The 21260-nt window shown below is 46.6% G+C and overlaps 1 protein-coding gene across 2 annotated transcripts in view; it reads left to right on the top strand.

Annotated features, from left to right (window-relative positions):
- COMP (cartilage oligomeric matrix protein) overlaps window positions 1-21260 on the top strand; it is a 676605-nt gene that overhangs the window by 403463 nt on the left and 251882 nt on the right. For both annotated transcript variants that reach the window (XM_069649319.1, XM_069649318.1), the window contains exon 10: window positions 21060-21219. In XM_069649319.1, the coding sequence (XP_069505420.1) occupies window positions 21060-21219 (160 nt within the window). The remainder of the gene's footprint in view (window positions 1-21059; window positions 21220-21260) is intronic.

The raw sequence follows: 21260 nt of genomic DNA, 5'->3' as shown, positions 1-21260 counted from the left end.
CTGGATTAGTTGGAGGGGTTGTAGAGAGGAAGAGGGTAGATTCAGCAAAAGGCTATTGCATTAGTCAAGCTTAGAGAGAACCAGAGCTCTGGAGACATTGGGCTTCTGGGGGAAAGTGAGGAAAGGGAGAATTTCTTTGAAATGGGGGAGAGCCCATAGAGCATGGCCAGAGTGAGGGAAAGAAGGAGAGAGCAGGAGTCCCAATAGGAAGGATCTCAGTCTTGCTGGCATTAAGACAGAGATCATTGGAAGTGCACCAGGACTGGATGGCAGATAGGCAGTCCGGACTGATGGAAGAAGTAAGGATAGGGTCAGAGTGAAGTTTGAAGAAGGGTTGTGTGTCATCTGCGTAACACTGAAAGTTAGGGGAGAAGGTGGAAATGAGGTAGGCCAGTGGAGCGAGGTAGTTTTTAAAGAGCCAAGGAGAGAGGTTGGAGCCCTGGGAGACACCACAGGTGGAGAAATAGGTAGGGGAGGAGAAATTGCCCAGAATGACCTGAGGTGGACGGTTACTGAAGAAGGAGGTCAGCCAGTCCAGTGTCCCAAAAGCAGAGGAGAGATCAAGAAGAATGGGGACAGCAGGAGAGTTGGAATCCAGGGATGCGAGCTGTTGCTCACGAGTGTTCAGAAGAGTGGTTTCCGTGCCTCTGGATGCTCAGAATCCAGATTGATGGTCATGGAGGCAGCCAAAGAGTTCAGTGCGTGAGGTTAGTTGGGGGAATGCCAGCTTCTCCAGGAGGTTCCAAGGAAGGGGGTGACAGCTATGGAGTGGTAGTTGGCTGGACAGATTGGTCTGCTGATGGTTATTTCAGGAGGGGGCACACAAGGGAGTGCTTGAGAGAGGACGGGAATGATCCAGTGGCAAAAGAGTGGTTGCAGAAATCAGCAACTGCAGGGACAAGAGATACAATATTGTCCTTAATGGTTCTGGAGGAGCAGGGGGAGACTGTTTGGAGAAGACCTTCATGGAGCAGACAACTCTGGTGACCTCATCAGGTGTGAAAGCAGAGAAAGAGGAACAAAAGGCAGAAGGAGGGTGGGAGGCCATAGGAAGCAGTGGGTGAGGGGGAAGAGGCTCAAGAGAGACAAGGGAGCTCAGGATGTCCTAAGGTGTTGTAGTAAAGTGTGTGGCCAATGTGTTGCAGAGGGCTTGAGAGGGGATGGAGGAGGAGGAGACTACAAAAGGGTTGGCTAGTTCCCTGCCGATTTTAAAGAGCTCAGACGTGTTGTTAGATGCACCAGAGACGTGGCAATGTGGGCCCTTTTCTTGGTGTGGATGGAAAGTCTGTATTGTCTTTGGAGCAGGCCAATGTATCAGAAGGTGAGTCAGAGGTCTTCCACTTCTGTTCCGCAGCTCTGCACTTGCATTTTAGGGCTGCAAGTTCAGAGTCGTACTAGGTGTTGAGCTTAGAGGCAGGTTTCAGGCAGATCCTCATGACTGGGGAAAGAATGTCTAGAGTGTTAGTAATGGCCAGGTGGAGGTTGCTGAGGGCAGAGTAAGAGGTAGAGTCTGCAGTGAGGGCAGAGGGGGGTATGAAGGTAGATGTGAAGGCAGCAGCTGACACTCATTTCATCGGACAGATGTTCGTGAATGAGTTTAGCAGGGCCGGGGGATGTGCATTCAAAGGCCTGAGAGGGCCCAGTTGAGAGGAGGGGAGAAAGTGGTCTGACAAGGAGAGAGGGGTGATCAGTGGGGAGGAGAGTGAAAGATCAGAGTGGATGAGGGCATCAAGCATGTGTCCAGCTGAGTGTGTTGGACCAGAAGGGAGAATGGAGAGGGAGAGCAAGGTGCAAAGGTCACAGAAGAAAGAGGATGTCATGATAGAGGAGTCCAGATGGATGTTGAAATCCCTCATGAGAAGGAGTTTTGTGGAGGTTGTGAGGAGAGAGGAGCAGAAATCGCCCCATTCAGAGAGGAACGAGGTGGTGGAAGCAGGTGGACTGTAGAAAGTGGCAATGGTCAATGAGGAAGAAGGAGAGATGACCAGCTTGCGAGCCAGGCTCTCGAAGGAAGAGTAAGAAAAGTCAGTGTTCAAATGTAAAGAATAAATGTGGCTGAGTCAGCTCTCCTCCCCACGTTGGACAGCACGGAGTGAGGTGGTCCCTGTAGGCAAGATGACAAACTCTGGCTCAGGCTCTTAACACAAAAGCAGTTCAAGATGTGGATTGAGGCCGCCTGCCCTTCCACCTAAACTTCTTACTTTCCAATTTCCAAAACACAGTTCACCAAAAGGTTCTCGTCGGTCCAGCGATGTCGGGCTCAGACCTCTTAAAGCAATTGTACATGTTTATCCGGGCTCAGACCTTTGACAGCAAAAGTTCTACAACATTTGCAGGGGGCTCCCATACCAAAGCTTAATTTACCTCCTTTAGGGGTTCCCTTCCCCTAACTTATTACAACCTTCGGTCTCCCTCAGTTGGGCTCGGACCGTTTCCTGATGTTGAAGACTTTCAAATGTGCGTGGCTTTTTGTCTACAGAGCTCCACAGGACCACTTTGACTTTCCAGCTTTCAACTCACACTCCTATATTATTTGCCCCAGTGCTTCCTGGTCTGGGTAGTTCACTGTATTATGCATCAAAATTCAACGTTCACCTTTTTACTCTCCCCTTTTCTCAGTGTCGATTTCAATCACCTAGCTTTTACAGTTCATTCTCCTTATTGCTACAAACTTTTCCACTTTCTAGGAGACTTTTGAGTGAGTGGGCTACTTCCTTTCGCCGGACCACAGCCTTTACTCTGTTTTTACAGCTATCGTTACTTCAAGGTTCATTTGCAGGTCTGCATTTCTTTGCTTTTCATCCACACACGTGGAGCCTTTAATTGTGCGATAGATTATTGCCACTTCAATCTTTTTTTAGCACACACCGGTCTCTCAGGTCGCTTGCCAACTCACTGGCTGTGTGTGTTTCTTTCTACTCTTTACTGTATTTCAGTTTACGAATCAAGGTTAGTACCACAGGTTTGGTCTGGCCTCCTCAACTCTGCCGTTCATCCAGGAGGGTCACTGGCATCCTTGAAACACAATGCAGCCTTCTAGTTTGGGACTCAGCCTTCTGAACATATCTTTCGCAGCCTTTTGGAGGCAAGGACCTCCTGCAGGGTACTCCTGGGGTTCTTCACCCGAGGCTCTCATCCCTCGGTCTGTTACTCTGCTCCACTAGGTTCGCCTTCGCCCCACAAATTCTTCTCTTTCTTGCGTTCCACCTTGCACAGAGTGTGTCTCTATGTTCTGCCTTTTATCGTGTGAGGAGAGCTAATTGGTATTGGATGTATGCACTTAGAGTCAAGAGCCTGACGTTGCCTGACCAAATTAACGGGGCATGTCCAATGTGATGTGTCAGAGTTAGCATTATTACTCTCAGCCCCCCTCTACATCGGCCCAGTGTTTGTGTGGCTAGGGGAGGGGAAGTTGGACTTGGAGAATCCTATGAAATAGGAGGGATCTTGGGTACGGGAAAGGGAGGAATACCTAGTCTCACCACTGGCTGCCCCACCCCCTCTCCCTGCAGATTCCTCACCCAGGTGATCCTTCCACACTTGTCCACCACAGGGTCTGGATCCAAAGGTGATGGCCATGCTCTGGCGACCTGAGGGAGAGATCCCTGGGGACTAGCAGGTGAGACACCCTTTGGTTTCTCATAGCTGGCATTGAACCATGTCTCTGTAAGAGCAAGGATGTCAAGGTCAATGTCTTCAAGGAGGAGGCAGACGTCAGCAGAGTGTTTGATGGCTGAACGAGCATTAAGTGTTGGTAGATGCAGGAGGTCTCAACCTTTGGGAACGTGGTACACCATTCGGGGGGAGGGGACAGAGAGAGTGGAAGAGGGAGTAGCAGCAGGTGTTGGAAGTAAGTTGATGAGGGATGGCAGGTGCCGGTCAAAGAGAAGGAGGTTTCATTGTGGGCCCTGAACCAAGATAGTGCCAGTGTGATAGACATTAATGATATGCTTAGATGATGCAGAGCCTGCCAAGAGGACTTCCCATTTGCTGCTACCATTAATAGAAGAGGATGTGAAAGGGGACACAGTAGAGATGAGATGAGGAGTCCATAGATCTGGAGAGGGGACAGAGAAGATGATATCTGTGAAGACCTGTCTGGAAGTTGTACTGACATAGCTGCGATGGGTAGGCCAGGGTTAGTGGTCAGGATGTCTTTTTTGTGCTTTTTTTCTTCCAGACTTTGTGAGAGAGGGAGGGTAGGTGATAGTGTAGCAGTTAGAGAAGAAAGAGGAGATGTTGAGTGCCATAGGGGCGGCAGAGGAAAGTTGAAGGAAAGAGTAGTGGTTGCGGAGCACAGTCCAAACCCAAACTCACCAGGCGACCTAGTAGTTACAAGGAGGGACACAAAGTGCAATGGAAATTGGGGTGAGAAGTTGTTCAAAACACACACCTACATACTAATTTCCAAAAAGGGACACAACATGCTAAGCAAATTGGGATGCAAAGATGTTACAAACACACACCTAGATTTGAATTCCCAAAATAGGGACACAAAAATACAATGCAAAATGTGTTACAAAGATGTTAAAAACACACACCTAAATTCGAATTTCCAAAAAGGGACGCAAAATGCATTGAGAGAAGGAGTAGATTAGGTGGGGCAAGGAGGCGGAGTTAGATGGGCACAACTTGGTTCAGTGTTGTTAGTGGAGGAGGCAGTGGAAGTGTTCAGCCATTACTCACTGGTGGATCTGTAGAGAGTGTGGGGGTGCAGGGGCCCGAGTTTGTAAGGTGGCAGCCTGTTTATCAGGAGGCAGCTCCATAGTTAGAGGAGGGAGAAGGAAAAGGTGGGAGCCCCCCAATCCCTCCTAGACCTTGACAGGCTCAGACAGAGGCCTTTGGAGCTGGCCTTTGGACGGGGCCAGCGTTCACCTGCTTGCGACCCTGATTGGCCCTGATGTCTTGGGCTCAGCCTATCACAAGGCCCCAGGCGGTCCGTCCACCCAAGCACTCCGATGCTCAATTGGAGGTGGCCATGTTGGAGCGGTAACGGCACAGGCAGTGATTACATATACGAAGTGCCAAAATTTACATCTGTCACTCGATTCATTATGGCCCCATATTGAAAATAATTTAATGCAATGTCATGAATTGCTGGCAGATTCCGCCGTATGTAAAACCCACACAAAGCTCAGCCCAGGTGGGCTTACCTGCAAATGGACATGGTAGTGATCAAGAAATGGATGCCTCGTGGTGGGGGGGGGAATTCAGTGTGACCTGCTTCTCCTGATGCAGCCTCTGATGTCCTTGAAGTGGCTGATGTCGGGGGAGTGAGGGAGGAGTGAAGGAGGATCTTGAGAGCATGTGCCTGAAGTGGGCCTTTGGACGGGGGCCGGCGTTCACCTGCTGGTGCCAGATTCCACTGTATGCAAAACCCACACAAAGGTCAGCCCAGGTGGGCTTACCTGCAGATGGCCGTGGTAGTGATCATGAAATGGATGCCTCATGGTGGGGGGAAGCTTCAGTGCAACCCGATTTTCCCGATGCAGCCTCCGATGTCCTTGAAGTGGCTGATGTCAGGGGAGTGAGGGAGGATCTGGAGAGCAGGGGCCTGGAGTGGGCATTTGGACGAGGACTGGCGCTCACCTGCCGATGAACCTGATTGGCCCTGATGTCTTGAGCTCAGCCTATAACAAGGCCCCAGGCAGTTAGTCCACCAAAGCACTCTGGTGCTCAAATGGAGGCAGCCATGTTGGAACGGTCGCGGCACGGACAGTGATTATATATAAGAAGTGCCCAAAATGTACATATGGCACTCGATTCGTTATGACCCCATATTGAAAATAATTTAATGCAATATCATCAATTGCTGCCAGATTCCGCCGTATGCAAAACCCACACAAGGGTCAGCCCGGGTGGGCTAACCTGCAGATGGGCGTGTTACTGGTCACAAAATTGATGCCTCGTGGTGGTGGGAAGCTTCAGTGCAACCCGCTTCTCCTGATGCAGCCTCTGATGCCCTTGAAGTGGCTGATGTTGGGGATGTCTTTATCAGTTTTATTCACGACTGTTGCAATGCGGGCTCCCACATGGTTCAAATCTGTCGCTGATTCTCTTTACTTTGATATGTTCCACCGCTAATGGACATTTTGCATCAATCAGGAGTAAAATTCTTTAACTCTGCAGTTGACACCCAGACCTGGTTGATTTTAACAAAGGTAACGATACTCTGTCCTTAAAGATCAAAGACTGTCATCTATGAAACATTGAATGGACCAAAGCCTTTTAAAAATTAATCCTAATCAAATTGAAATTCTTATCGTGAATGAGAAACCTGATTCCTGGCTACTGTCTTATTGGTCAGATTCCTATGGATAATATGACCCCAAGCTGAAGTCAAGCACTTATGCATCATTGTGGATAACAAATTAACATTGACCAACTAAATAGCTTCTGTTACAAAATCCTGTTTCTTTATTATCAGGAAATTAAAGTACATTATTCCTTTTCTCTCCTTTCCTCACCTGGTTCTCATAATGAACTCCCCGGTCTCATCTTTGGGGAGGAAGGATAGCTCAGGGGCAACACGTGTGTCTTGGAAGGTTTGAATCCCGATACCGCCCTTAGAACTCATTTGCTCATATTAAGCGTGTTATAAAAGAAAAATTACAATCTAGGTTAGATTTTAACAATACCATCTGTTTAGCAACAACTAATCATCTGATCACATGCTTCCATAGAGTGCAAATACTGTGGCTACATTATAATGAAAGTCAAGAAATACGGTCACGTTACCCCAGCTTGGCGCTCCCTACACTGGCTCCCTACACTGGCTCCCTATTAAAAACCGGATCATATTCAAGAGCATGTGTCTGGTGTTTTCAAGCTCTCCTATGCCCCCTGATTCTAACCCACTTGCACCTAAATCCAGATTGTATACTACTTCCCGGTCCTTAAGATCCAACTTGGACAGGAAACAGATTATTCCTAGGTAACGGAAAGAAAGCCAGGGTGGACGTACTTTCGTGATCCAGGCTTATAGACTCTGGAGTACTCTTCCAGCCCTGCTTCCAAGAGAGACACATCTCCTAACTTTCTGGAAATGTCTTACAATTGGTCTTTTGAACAAATCTTAAACTAGTCCTCTATCGCATAACCCCCTGCCCCCACCCACATTCTAATCCTTGTGACGTCCAGTGCTTCATTCTGGTCCCTTTAGCGCCTAGACAGCTTTTGGTATTTACGGTGATTTACAAACCATGATAACATAACAGCTCAAGGACTTGCGTCTGGTTTTTTAAACCAGCTCCAGGTGTAGGGCTGTTTCATGCCTTTTTATCTACACACTCAAAATGACTTTTGGTGCTACGGTCTGTTCACTAAGACCTTTGCCCTTTCCTGTGGCATTTATAGCAGGCAAACTAGGAATAAAGATGGAGCCAACAGATATGGCTGGGGAATGCAGCGGGGTGGATGCGTCGTGGTCGGTGGGTTCTCGGGGCATTGTTTGTGAACATGGCAGTCTGTATTGGCTACTGAACACGAACCAGCAGTCTACACCAGCAATCCGCAAGCAGGATCCAATCAGAAAGTTTTGTTTCTGTCTTACTCTTTGGAAGAGCAGTGCAGTTATTTGTTCTGTCATCCTCGAGCTTCCTGAAACTTACTGTAGCAAACCCCTGATGATCTCTGCAGCTTATTTTATTTGACCGTCCTCTTCCCTCCTCAAGCTCATTTCCCAATAGAGAAAAATGTGCTTCCATTGAACATCTGTAGTACAAAAACCACTGTATGATTTGCAACAAATAGAAACAAGTTGGGCACAAAGGGTTGCAGCTATTCCTGTTTATGTTTTGGTGTTAATCCATCCAGTCGTTTTTAAAAAAAATTGACAGACAATGAAGGCACCAAGTGCAACAACAAGTTTTTAAATCTCCCATTGTGCATTGCAGAAGCGAGGGTTTCCAGAAATGAAAAGCTGCCATTTTTGTTTTGCCCTCATGCAAGTGATTACTGTAGGCATCCCATGGAAAACCGAGAAAAGAGAAGTGTTCAAAATGAGACATTGAGGGGGGAATTGACTGGTTTCACGTTATGGTAGAGGTGGTGAGGGGCAGAATGTTTTTGACTGAATGCAGCATTCCTGCTGGATTCCTGCAATATTCCTGAGAGATTCCCATGGAACCGTCACAAAATGCACTCAGGTGGAAAAACAATATATTGGGGGCGCTTTGAAACACAATTCATTGTTGTGTAATGATATGATTTGATATGGCATTTATAACGCGCCTGTACACAAGTGTTTCTAGGCGCCTTAACAAAGCTAAATAAATAAATAACTATCAACGCAACCTGAAAGTGAAAGGGGTTAATAGGAGCTGGTCACAAGGATTTACACAGATTGGGGCAGGTCGGAGGACCTAGAAAGGAGGAGGGATGCACATTGATGCTGGCAATGCGGATGGGGAAGACATTTAAATTGTTGACATTTTTTTCTCTATGATCACAGCAATCAGCAAACCATGCTTTACTGCGGTAATGATTGCCTTGGTTACAAAGGCTGCATCGAGTTGATAGCGGTATGTTACTGGAAGAATTTTCTAGTTGAAACAATAGCGGAAATGAAAGGAGGAGGAACAAAAGTGGCAATGGGCCAATGGTCAGCAGCCCATACAATTTTAATAGTGTTGGTTTGACAGGGGCAGCACACATGGCCGGTGGGGTCTGATAATTTAATAGTGATGAAGATATGGGTCTCGATTGTTGGCCCGGCCCATCTGCTATGACTACGATCTATTAGTCTAATTGGTGCAACATAGACAGTGGATACACTGAAGGCCATAGCAAGTGGCCAATTGCCCACCGCCTTTTTGTGTAATTGCTGCAATGTGGACAGCAATGGCTGAAGACCATTGCCAGTGGGTTCTGATTAGTTACTAGGCAGGGCCATATGTAGGGCCACTGGCCATAGCCTAATGCTGTTTTTTGTAATAATTGGTTCAGCATGGACAGTGAGTGAAAAAACATTAGTTGAGACAGTTAAGATGATCCAGTTCGAAGTTCGAGTTCAGATCATCTTCACTTCCCACGCCCTGTAAAGTTCCTGGGTTGTGTTGCACTGATTCAAATCATCTTAACTCAGTCGAAACTAAAGGTTTTCTGCTGAATATATATATTTTTATACCCACAATGCCTTGCTGATGTGGCTCAGAACTGGTAGTGAACCTCCAGCAAAGACTACTAAGTGGCATTGCGGAATGTGTGATTTGGCTCAAATTGACTATTTTACGTACTGCAGGAGCGGCCGAGTAGTTATGGTTAATATGCTCAATCCATAGGAAGAACAGTTTTTGGGCTTTGTATAACTTTGGCAAAGTTTTACGCATCCTCACCAAACTTTGCAAAACAGGTAAATGGCCACCTCTGAATGATTATGCACATTTTGGTGCAGTTTCGTCAAGGGCGGGCAAAGTTATAGGGGCGATCCGAAAACTTTAGAAATCCTCAAAGACATAATGGAAAAAGATGTTTGCTCGCGCCTACAGCCCAAACCGCTGGATGTTTTTGCACCAATCTTGCGCAAGGAGTTGCGGCTTGGTCCCGAAAGCGTGCTAAATCTGTCCAGTAGTTCTTTTTAAAATGGCCAAAAAGTAGGTCCAAACAAATTAGTGATATCTGGGTCCAGTCTGTGGACTCACCTCCTGATTCAGATTCTGTAGACGCCTCTGGACCAATCAGAGAGCCATGTGACGTTCGCGAATATCGTACATGTCTGCTGATTGGTCAATTAAAATCTTGAGGTGCGTCAAAACCTTTGAAACGGACGGCATGTTGGATTCGCGAACTGTGCCGGTAGCCCACGAACATATTAAAAAACACAACATTCCAAATAATCTCTGGGGAGGTGAGGGGTGATGATGATGGGATAGGATATGACCATAAAAAGTCAAAAATCTCAGATGTTTGGGGATATCCATGCAACCATGCATATTTCTGTATTAAAGGGTCTGTAAAAAGCATTTTTTGGATGGCTTATAACTGTGGCGCCACTCATTGAAACTGCATGACATTTGGCAATATCATTGTAGACCCGACCCTGAATGGTTCTGCCAGGTCTGGTGCTGTTACACCAAGAGGGGGCAAAATTAGAGGGGGCTCCCAAAATATTTGAAAGGCTCGTAAATCTGGCACCATTTGACAAATCTGCACAGAAGTTTGCAAAAAGAATTTAGACCCAGATATTAATGTTTTTGTAAGGTTTGGTGGGATTTTATCAAGAGAGGGGTCTCAACATTTTTAGATGTCTTATAACTTTGTTGCCATTTGATGAATCTGCACAAAAGTTTGAAGAACAAGTATAGACCCAACCTTGAATGGATTTTGTCAAGTGGGGGCTAAGTTATATGACTGTTTTTGTATATACATTTTGACACTTTTAATTTTTATTTATTAAGTGTCATAATGTAGGTACACAAATTAGTGATATACCTTTGGTGACTGAGGTATAGCCTGTGGCCATTGCCAGTGGCCAGATGCCATTGATGATGTCATTTGTGACATTGATATTGATATTGATATTGATATTTTATTTATATCGCGCTCGTACACAAGTGTTTCAGAGCACGGCAAGGCAGGAGAACAGAGGAGAACAAAACAACGATCTTACTAGGCTCAGTGACATTGAGAACGCGCAAGTGCATGGGGCACGGGGGGGAAATGTGCATGAAAGTGCAGCGCAAAGGAGAAACAGATAAATCGTAATAAATAAATACATAAATAATAAATAATAAAGGCAAAAAACAGTGGTGATGCAGCCAGCAAATGGCAGTGCTGGGTTTAAGGCAGCAGACAGGCTGGGTCTGATAAAGGAAGAAAAAGGGGGGGACTGAATGGCTACAGATACAGACCCCAGTGCAAGGGGTGGCACGGATGCAGTGCGGGAGGGTGGCAGGGTGAGTAGGTACCTGGGCTCGGAGGACAGAGGGTGGCCAGGTACACAGTGCCAAGAGGGAACAGATCAGCAGGGGAGAGGGGGAGCAAAAGCAGAAGCAAAGAGAAAGGTCTTGAGTTGCTTCCGGAAATGCGATGGTTCTGCTCAATTTTTAGAGTGGCAGGCAGGCTGTTCGAGAGGGCGGCCCCAGCCGAAGAAAGAGACCTACCCCAAGCTAATTTCTTTGAAAAACGACTGACCCTGAGGGAGTTAGAGGTAGAGGAGCGAAGAGCTCGAGAGGGGAGATATTTGCGCCGGGACAGCTGAAGGTATTTTGGACCCAGGCCCCAGAATGCAGAGGGTTTTTAATTTAATCCTTGCATCCACTGGGAGCCAATGGAGAGATTTCAGAGCTGGAGAGATACGATCTCAGGGCTTGAAGGCAAGGACAAGTCTCGCAGTACTGTTCTAGACTAGTTGCAGAGGGCAGAGAGTAGAGGCAGGTAGATTTAGAAAGAGGCTGTTACAATAGTCCAACCTAGAGAGAACCAGAGCTTGGGAGACCATGAGCTTCTGGGAGGAGAGGAAAGGCAGAGTACCTCTGAGGAGGTGCAGTAGGAAGTTTGACTTTTTAGAGACATCAGAGATGTGGGCAGAGAATGAAAGTGTAGAGTCAAAGATGACCCCGAGGTTCTCAGCCTCGCAGGTGGGGGTACGAGGAGGGCCAAGGGAGGCCGGCTAGAGAGTGAGGGGAAAGGATGGTGATGGTGTGCCGATGAGGAGGATCTCTATTTTGCTGGCATTCAGACAAAGATCATTGGTGGCACACCAATATTGAATGACAGTTAGGCAATCAGAGATGAGAGAGGGAGAGGAGGAGGCCGAGGGCAGCCTGAACATGAGTTGAGTGTTGTCAGCGTAGCACTGGAAATTTGAGCAGAAAATGGCAATGCAGTGTGCGAGAGTTGCCAGGTATTGGTTGAAAAGCCAGGGCGAGAGGTTAGACCCCTGGGGAACACCACAGGTAGAGAGGAAGATAGATGATAGGAAGGACCCAAGTTGGACCTGGGAGGGTCGATCATAGAGGAAAGAGGTCAGCCAGGCCAGAGCCTGATCAGTGATACCCAGGTTATCACAGAGATGGTTGAGCAGGATGGTATGGTTGACAATGTCGAAGGCAGAAGAGAGATTGAGTAGGGTGAGAACAGAGGGAATGTTAGAGTCACGGGTGGAGAGCAGATCTTCACAGATGCTCAGGAGAGCAGTGTCCGTGCTTCTGGCAGCTCTGAAGCCAGATTGGTGGTCATGGAGACAGCCAGCAGAATTGGAATGAAGGTTAAGCTGAGAGATGGCCAGCTTTTTCAGGAGTTTGCCCAGAAAGGGAGTAATGGAAATTGGTTGATAGTTAGCTGGACAAGAAGGGTCAGCTGTGGGTTTCTTGAGAAGAGGATGCACAGGGGAGTACTTCAGAGGGGAGGGGAAGGATCCGGAGGCAAAGGAGTGGTTGCAAAAATCAGCAAGGGCTGGAGCGAGGCTGTCAATGTGGTCCTTCATGGTTTAAGAGGAACAGGGATGAAACTCTTTTGACAAGGCTTTCATAGATCGGACGTGCCCAGCGACCTCGTCAGGGGAGAAAAGAGGACAGGACAAGAAGAAGGTTCGGGGTGGCTGAAGGAGGGTCAGCAAGCACAGACGGAGAGGGTAGAGGAGGGGGAGGGGTGGAGAGAGTGGACAGGATGTCATGGGTTTTTGAGATAAAGTGAGAGGCAAGGGCATTGCAAAGAGCCTGGAAGGCAACAGGAGAGATAGAGACTGCAGCAGGGTTGGCAATCTCCTTGCAGATTTTAAAGAGTTTGGCCGAGTTGTTAGATGCCGTAGAGACACAAGCTTAAATGTGGATGCTCTTCTTGGTGAGGACAGAGAGTTGGTATTGCCTTTGAAGCAGGCGACACGCCTGTTTATCAGAGGATCAACAAGAAGCCCTCCATTTCCTCTCAGCCGCCCTACACTTACATTTAAGTGTAGCTAGGTCAGAGTAATACCACAATTTGCACTTGGCTTTGGAGTTCAAATGGATCCTCATGACAGGGGCAAACGCATCAAGAGTATCAAAAATTGAAGAGTAGAGCAGAGACAGGGCTGTGTCAGGATGTGTGACAGCCAGAGGTGGAGGGGGGGAGAGAAGGTGGCGGCGAAAGCCTCAACTGACACACGCTTCATGGGCCAGATGTCCAAGAAGGTAGGTGGCAGTGTTGGGGTAGGCTTGGCTTGGGGGGGGAAGAGAGAGAGAGATGAGAGGAGAGGAGGGAATGATTGCTCCAGGAGAGAGGAGTGGTCAGAGGGATGGAGAGGGGGAGGTCAGAGGAGATCAAGATATCGAGTGTGTGCCCTGCTGAGTGAGTCGGGCCAGAGGGGAGGATGGACAGGGAGAGGGAGTCGCAGAGGTCACGGAAGAGTACAGAGGAGGAACAAGGAGAGTCTAAATGGATATTGAGGTCACAGAGGAGGAGGAGTTGAGTGGTAGAGGCCAGGAGGGAGGAGGAGAGGTCCGCCCACTCAGAGAGAAATGAGGTGATTTGACCAGGAGGCCGGTAGATGGTAGCCACAGTAAGAGAATGGGTAGGAGAGAGAGAGAGCCTACAGACAAGGCATTCAAAAGAGGAGCAGGTCTGAGTGGGAATGATAGAGGCAGGAATACACTCAGGATAGATCAGGGCTACCCCCCAAACCCCACCGGACAGGGAGGATCTGGGTGCAGAGAGGATCTTTTAGCCATCAGGGAGGAGAGTGTCAAAGCTCATGACAGAGCTGGCCGTGAACCATGTCTCGGTAAGACCAAGAACATCAAAGTCTAGTTCTTGGAGGAAGTGGCAGATGTCAGAGGAGTTTTTGACAGCAGAGCGAGAGTTTAGAGTGGCAATATGAAGAAGCTTGCCAGCCTTAAAGACCTTCCGGGGAGGGGTACAGATCAGAGGTATGCCCTGCAGAGCAGAAAGAGCCCTAGGAGGGACAGAGGAAGAGGAGAGAGAGGGCAAGGCAGCCAAGGGGGGAGAGGCGGGGACAGCAGGAGATGAGAGGAAATTGATGAGGCGAGGGAAGCGCCTATCAAAGAGAAGGAGATTGGCCTGAGGGCCTTGGACCATGACAGTGCCATTAAGGTAGACATTAATGTTGACTTTAGAAGAGTCAAAGGAAGCCATGAGAACTTCCCAGAGAGTGCTACCATTAATGTGAGAGGAGGAGATAGGACAGAACACAGAGATCATATGAAGAGTCCATAGATCTGGCGAAGGAACGACAAAGAGGATGTTGGTGAGGGTCTGTCTGGAGGAAGTATTGGAGTAGGTGTTGGCGATAGTAAAACCAGGGTTAGAGGCCAAGATATCCTTTTTGAACTTCTTCCTACCAGACTTAGTGAGAAGGGAATGATAGTCAATGGAGAAGCAGTTGGAAAAAATAGGATAAACAGAAAGCGCCATGGGGGTGGAAGTGAGGAGAGGATGGAGAAGCTGGGGGGGGCTAAGGCAGGTAGTTGTGGGACAACAGAGAGGGGTGAGGTCACTTGGCTGGCAAGTTACAGAGAAGCAACAGTATACAAGCAAAATACAGCGAATTTAGCAATGGGCAGCAAGATTAGACTTTCTAGCAAAAGGCAAAAACAGCATGATTTGATTTTCTAGCAGAATGCAAAAACAGCTAGATTTGACTTTCTAGAAAAAAGGCAAAAACAGCAAGATTTGAATTTCTAGCATAAAGGCAAAAACAGCAAGATGTGACTTTCTAGCAAAAAGGCAAAGACAGCTAGATGTGACTTTCAGAGATTCAGATGTCAGCAAAGGGTTTTAAGAAGCACTGCGCATCGGGATGACAACATGGGAGTAACAAGCAGTATAAATAGTGATAGTCAAAGGTGGTAGGAGTGAGTCCAGAAGGAGGGAACTAACCCATAGATCTGGAGGTGACAATATCAAGGCAGTCCGGATTTCTTAGAGGAGTTTGGTGGCAGCATCATTGTGGTTAAGGTGCAGGGTGGACCCCAATTAGCTTTCCGGAAGCGGAGAGGGAGCAGACAGGGGCCTTAGAAGTGACATCATGTTTAATGTCCTGAGTGTTAGCAGTGCATAGCGGTGGCGCAAGTTATGGTTGAATAGTTTAGCATAACAGGTGAATTTCTTGGGTTTTTCAGTTTTACTTGTAACCATAAAGTCCCTTTTAACAAAGTTTTTTCCCTGAATTTGATTAGTTTTTATTAGTGCATATTAACCATAACGTCCCTTTAACAACATTTATTCAGTGCATATATATAATGCTTAGGTATGTTTCCTTACTCAGCTGATGTAATTTATATTTATCAGTGTTAGGTTGCCTTATGCTGTCCAAATGACAAAGTGCACTTCTGTGTGCCCTTCCCATTCAACAACAGTTATCATTCTAACAAGCAGAATGAACACAGTTCTATGCAGTCACCTTCACCTTCCAATATCGCAAACATTCAGAATAATTTCAAGTTACTTCTTTCCACCCCACTTCTCTCCACGCAGGACACGCGGGTAAAGTGTCAATGAACAGTTAATTACCGGCTCAACTTTTCAGTCTCTAAAGAGCGAAACGTTGTAGGACGAATGCCTCTTTCTTCATGAGCTAAAACTGAAAATAGGTGTTGTAATTATGCTACTATGCAATCGTATGCCATCACGGGGACTCTGCAATGGAACATGGTTGACAATTACGCGTCTACAAAGACACATCATAGAGGCCTGTGTAATCGAAGGAAATTAGATTTCGTTCTTATACTGCGTACCTCTCATTCCATCTGATAGAAATATGCCTTTTAAATTCAAAAGAAGACAGTTACCTATATGTTTAGCCTTTTCAATGACCATTAATAAGTCACAGGCACTTATGCCCCTTTCCTGAAAGTGATCAGTGGTGACCATTAATAAGTCACAGGGACCTTCCTGGAAGTGATCAGTGTTAATTTTGATACTTAAGAAGGGGTACAGAAATGACCCTTTGAATTACCAACCCATATTGACCTTTAAGATATGCTAGAACGATGTATGTTACGCTGGGAACGGCTAGTGTATATAGTATATATATATATATATATGTGCATATATATATGTATATATATTTATATATATATAGTCCCCTTTACTTCTTTACTTCTTTCCTTTTCCTTTCCTCTTTTCCTCTCTTCTCATTATTCCTCTTCTCCTCCCTTCTTCTCGTTTCTGTTGGTCTCCTTCATTCCTCTATCAGGCAATGTCGGTTCCTTTCTTCCTAACCCCTTTCTGGCCTCCTTGACAGTCTTCCATGCATCGTATTCCTTGACCTCAACTCTCTGCCTTTCTCTAGTTTCTATCAACTCCAGCCTCCACTTTACTACTTCCCCTTCTTTTGTGCCCTTTTTGGCACTTGATTTGCTTCCCCTCCTTTAACTCACCCTTTCAGTCTCTTACTTCTTCGTTTATATGTCCTCCTTTCTAGGAACTGGACTCCTTAGTGTCCTTCACTCTCTTTTCCTCCTTGGACACTATCTCTCTTTGCCACTTCCTTTGGTCTATGCCCTCTCTCCACCTCCTGTCACTCTGTCTCCATCCACCTGCTCTCATCTCTTCTCCCTTCACCACTTTTTCTGCTTTTGCCTTCTCCACTTTTCTATTTTTACCTCTTTCGCCCATCTCTGCTTTCCGCTATCATGCCTCTGCTCTCGTCTTGTCCTCATCCCACTCTGTGTGTTTTCCCTGACCTCCATTCCTCTTTTCTCCACCTCACTCTTTTCTCTCCAACCCTCAATCCTCTTTCTCCTCTCATTGTCCCCCCTCACTGCTCCGCTATCCTCTTTCACCTTCTCTTCACTTTCTCTTGCACGTCCCCCCTCATCGCACTCCCATCCATGCTCCAATCACCTCCTCTCTAGCCCTACCCAGGATACCCACACACTCTTTCTGTCCCGGTCTCCTTTTATCGTTACAGGAGGTCGGCCCTCGGTTGGACAAGTGTGTTCAGGTGCGACTGTGGTGAGGGTGTTTAGTGTGATTGACAGATGTCTGTTTCAACTATGGAAATGTATTACAACATCAGAGGGCCTTTTTTAATCACACTTTTACACAGAGAAAGTCAGTGCTGCCAGTGTGCTGCCAGTAAGGTCTGACACCTCCCACTCACAACTATGATGTATTGTTTCCAGAACCTGGTACTTCCAGGTGCGCACATGAGAGCTGTCGCGGCAGCAGCTTTTGGTGATGGCGAAAGGGGATGGATAATAGCGCTCTAGCGGGAGGCTTGGGGGTGGAGGGTGCACTGGGCCACTCCCCTCCACTCCCCTTTGCTCCACCACTGCAAGAAAGTGCGTGCATGGACCCCAGACTTCTCGGTGAGCTGCGCTCATGAGTTGTTGCGGCTTAGAAAAATAGGCCTCACTGTTGGAGAATTCACTATGCCCATAGTAGTGGCTCAGAAAGTGAAATGCTCTTTCTCTGTCTCCCTGCCATGTTGGCCATATTGTGCCCAATCTGTTTGTTACTAAGGCTGGCGGGGGCATTCTGATGGGGGATACCCCCAAGGCTAGGAAGTCTCTTGGGATTCAGGGGGATCCTCCACATGCCTACTCCGGGGTCTGCAAGATAGGTCTGGCCCCGTTTGGCCCCTACAGAGGTTCAGACCTGTTTTTCTCAAGTGGAAGAGTTTGTTATGGTGTGATCTTGGTCCAAACGTTTCTGCTATTTGTTAAGGACCCAGAAAAACGGCCAAGTATAGCTGAACCATAGGTTTGACTTCAGTACTAGATTTGGAATAAATAGATCTGAAGAGGATATCATCACAATAAACGCTGCTGCAGATGTCTCTGAATAATGCGTACATAACCAGAGCTCCATTTTCATTTGGATGCAGCTGTTTCCAGGTAACATTTACATGCAAAAAAGTACCTAAGGTGGAACACACATTTCTTACACAGTATGGTCATGCATGCAGATATGTTGCTGTATTAAGCCACTTTTGCCAAAATGTATGAGAGCTCATTTACTGAGAACAAACAAGACCACATAGCCTGTTCTATGTTATGGTGCCCTTTCTGGAGGGTGTACTACTATCATGGTTTAGGTGTCTGTTTCATAGCAAGGGAGAAATATCCGTGTTCATATCAGTCTGGTCCTGCCAGTCTCGGGAGTATAGCTCAGGGGCAACGTGCCACCCTTGTAAGCAAGACGACACGGAGCCACACAGGTTCGATCCCCGGGTCTGCGCTTAGAAACCTCTGGGTATTTAGTGTGTTATAAGTAACCTATCATATTATTTCAAAGACAGTGCAGCACCGAAATACTAGACAACTCTCCCAAAAAAGAATACAAACAGCAACTCCAAACGCATGCGTCTGTCCTGCTTCATATCATTCATATGGTGTTGCTAGGCACAGAAAGCAAACCTTTCATGTCTACAGTCAGTTAACTCAGCATTTTAAAATTTGCCAAAAAATATGACGGCCCCTCTACTGAGAAGGAACAAAACAAGACTTTTTTCTGTGGGATGGAGCCCAATTACAAAGGTCTCCAATCAGGTGTTAGCTCACTCTGCCATATCAGAGGAGACATTCCATTTGCAAATGAGTCTGGTCGTACCCACAAAGAACATTCAGCACCAACATACCAGCCCTGTAGCCATTGAAAATAAATACCAGCAACAACCCCAGATACTGTACGGATGTCCACATTATCCTGCATAGCTGTGGGTGAAACCCCAATTATTTCAAAATTGCGAAAGAAAAGGGCTTTTTTATTGGTGATATCTAAGGTACAAACAGCAGTCTCAGTACCAGATGGAGCTGCCATTCTTCTTGGTAAATAATGGGTTTGTCCCATGTGTGTCCATGTCTTTGCCGAAGGAAGTAGACCAGTGAATCTACTGTAAAAGTTGAGGATGAATGCCACATAGATGCTTGCAAGAACATTTTATTTTGGCATTTTTCGGTCTGGCCAAAGAGAGCTTGCTCTCTACCAGCCTATTGGAGGTATATGTTTAGAGGGAAGCTAGCTGCTCGGTCAAGCAGGACCTGTGCATCTTGCTGAAAGCTCAATTCCAACAGCAGCCATATTTTTTAAGAGCCAGTGGAGCTGTCTAAATAGGAGAGAGTTTGTGAAATATGAGGGAGGGAGCGATAGCTCAAACAGTAATATTACAGAACAGGAGGGAAGAGGTAAAACCTGGAGTGGAGTAGAAGGAAGGAGAGAAATCAGAGGAAAGGAGCGAGGAAGTAACATATGGAGTGAAGTGAATGGAGATGATGAGAACAGAGGACATAAGGGAGAAAGTAAAACCAGGATCAGCATGGAAGGAGGTGATAAGAACAGAAGAAAGGAGGAAGCTGGTGAAACATGGAGGCAAGAGGGAGGAAGGAGTAATACCAGAAGACAGAAGGGAGGAGGTAAAATCTCGAGTGGAGTGCAAGGTTATGGGGGCAACCGGAGTGATGGAGGTGGAAGCAGATGTAGGGAAAGAGCTTGAGGAAGTGGTAAGACCAGAGTGAAAGGAGGTGGAGAGATCTAGTGCTCTCACCCTCTCCGTGTCAGCATCCCCCAAGGGTCAATCCTTGGACCACAGCTTTTTACCATCTATACCTCTGGCATAGAAAGACTTATCTCATCCTTAGGCTTTCACTATCATCTCTTTGATGATGCCACTCAAATTCTTTACTCCTTTGATTCCTTCAACCCAGCCATCTTGGAATGGATCACAAACTGTCTCACTACAATCTGTCACTGGATGGATCTCCACTGCCTCACGCAGAACTCTTCAAAAATGGAAGCCATCTTCCAATGCTATCCTACTATCTCATCTTCTATCTCACCAGTACCACTGCCTCTGCTGCTTGTATTAACCTTTGCAACATTTGGAAAATCCATCAGGTTCTTACCACTCTATGAAAAATGTAATCTCTACCCTCGGGTTCAGCCAAGTCGACTGCTGCTCAAGCCTACTCCTTGCCCTTCCTCTCTACTCCTTTGTCCCACTAGCCCTCACCTTCACTACCTACACTGCCGATATCCTACCTACATTCTTCCCCACTACATCCTAACAACACCACGCTGACTTACACTCCATGCACAACCCCTACCTTTTCAAGTTCGTTTACCTAGTTTAGAAAAAGCAATCAGTGGTCTGGTTTCTCAGTGCCTGAATAACTCTATTTCTGTCTACTCGACATCTTGTTCCCTCCACTCCTCCTTTGCTATCAACCTAACTGTCCCATCCTTGTGCCACTTCTCGCTTCTGCTCTTTCTACCTCCTTGTCCCACTTCATTGGCATCTGCTGCCCATCACAATCAAAGCCAACCCGGATCTCTCCTGCCCTCTCCCACATTCACCCACCATGACCCCACCACTCCCTCCAGTGCAGTGCAATAATGTAAACATGTAATTTGTTATAGTTTGAAGCTCTTGCCTCCCTATGTTAATGTTTCCTTTCTAAGTCATGGTTGGCCAGTAGTGCAGTGCCGATTCTTAAAAACAAGCAGTAACAAAGCCATGCCTATTGGCTTTTCCAATGCTTGTTTAAGGGACAGTGGGCTCTAGGAAGGAAAACAGAATGTGTTTGGGGATGGAGCATAAGTACATTTAGGGAAGTCGTTTGTGATTTGGTGAAGATTGTAGATGGAGTTAAGCAGAAACAGGCTGGTTTATGTAGGGGTCGGGGTTAGAAATCTCCTCTTAATGTGCACAGTTATCAGAAGAAGCAACACACATTGTGGTATTGTGCTTGGTGTTCCTCATTCTTCAGAGTGTTGCTTGACGTTAAGCTCTGTCATGAACATGCTGCATAGGCAGTGCTGTTAATGTGAAATGTAAATGGCCTAGGACAATGCAAACCTGTACTCTGTGGCACAGATATCAGCTCCGAGAAGAGATTCAATTATAGATCCATCACTTGGGTGAATCAGTGATTAAACTCTATATGTTTTCACATCATATATGGAATGCAGCGGGTCATGCGCCAGCTTTCACCTAAAACATCTCACCATAACAAATAGCACACAGATTGTCCTTTAAGAATCTCTACTTTGAACTAGTGTCGTGTCACAGTCACTAACTAGCAGCATGGCATATCTGGAAACCTACCTGTGATTTGTCTCTGAGCTATCTACCCCTCCATACAAACTGACCTAACTTCATGAAACGTTCCTGGCAGGATAACTGTGTCTTTGTGCGTAACGTGGAGCAGAAGAATGCGGATAAAGATAACTTCGGAGATGTGTGCGACAATTGCCGGAACATTAAAAATGATGATCAGCGAGACACTGACCTTGACGGCAAGGGCGATCTCTGCGATGATGACATAGATGGGGATCGTGAGTCATTTCTTTATTATTGAAATCGTTTTACATGGGAA

Source organism: Ambystoma mexicanum, chromosome 1p (genome assembly GCF_040938575.1).
Source record: "Ambystoma mexicanum isolate Mex_15411 chromosome 1p, UKY_AmexF1_1, whole genome shotgun sequence".
Lineage (NCBI taxonomy): Eukaryota > Metazoa > Chordata > Amphibia > Caudata > Ambystomatidae > Ambystoma > Ambystoma mexicanum.
Note: the sequence above shows the minus strand (reverse complement) of the source record. Positions and strands in the feature narration are given on the sequence as shown.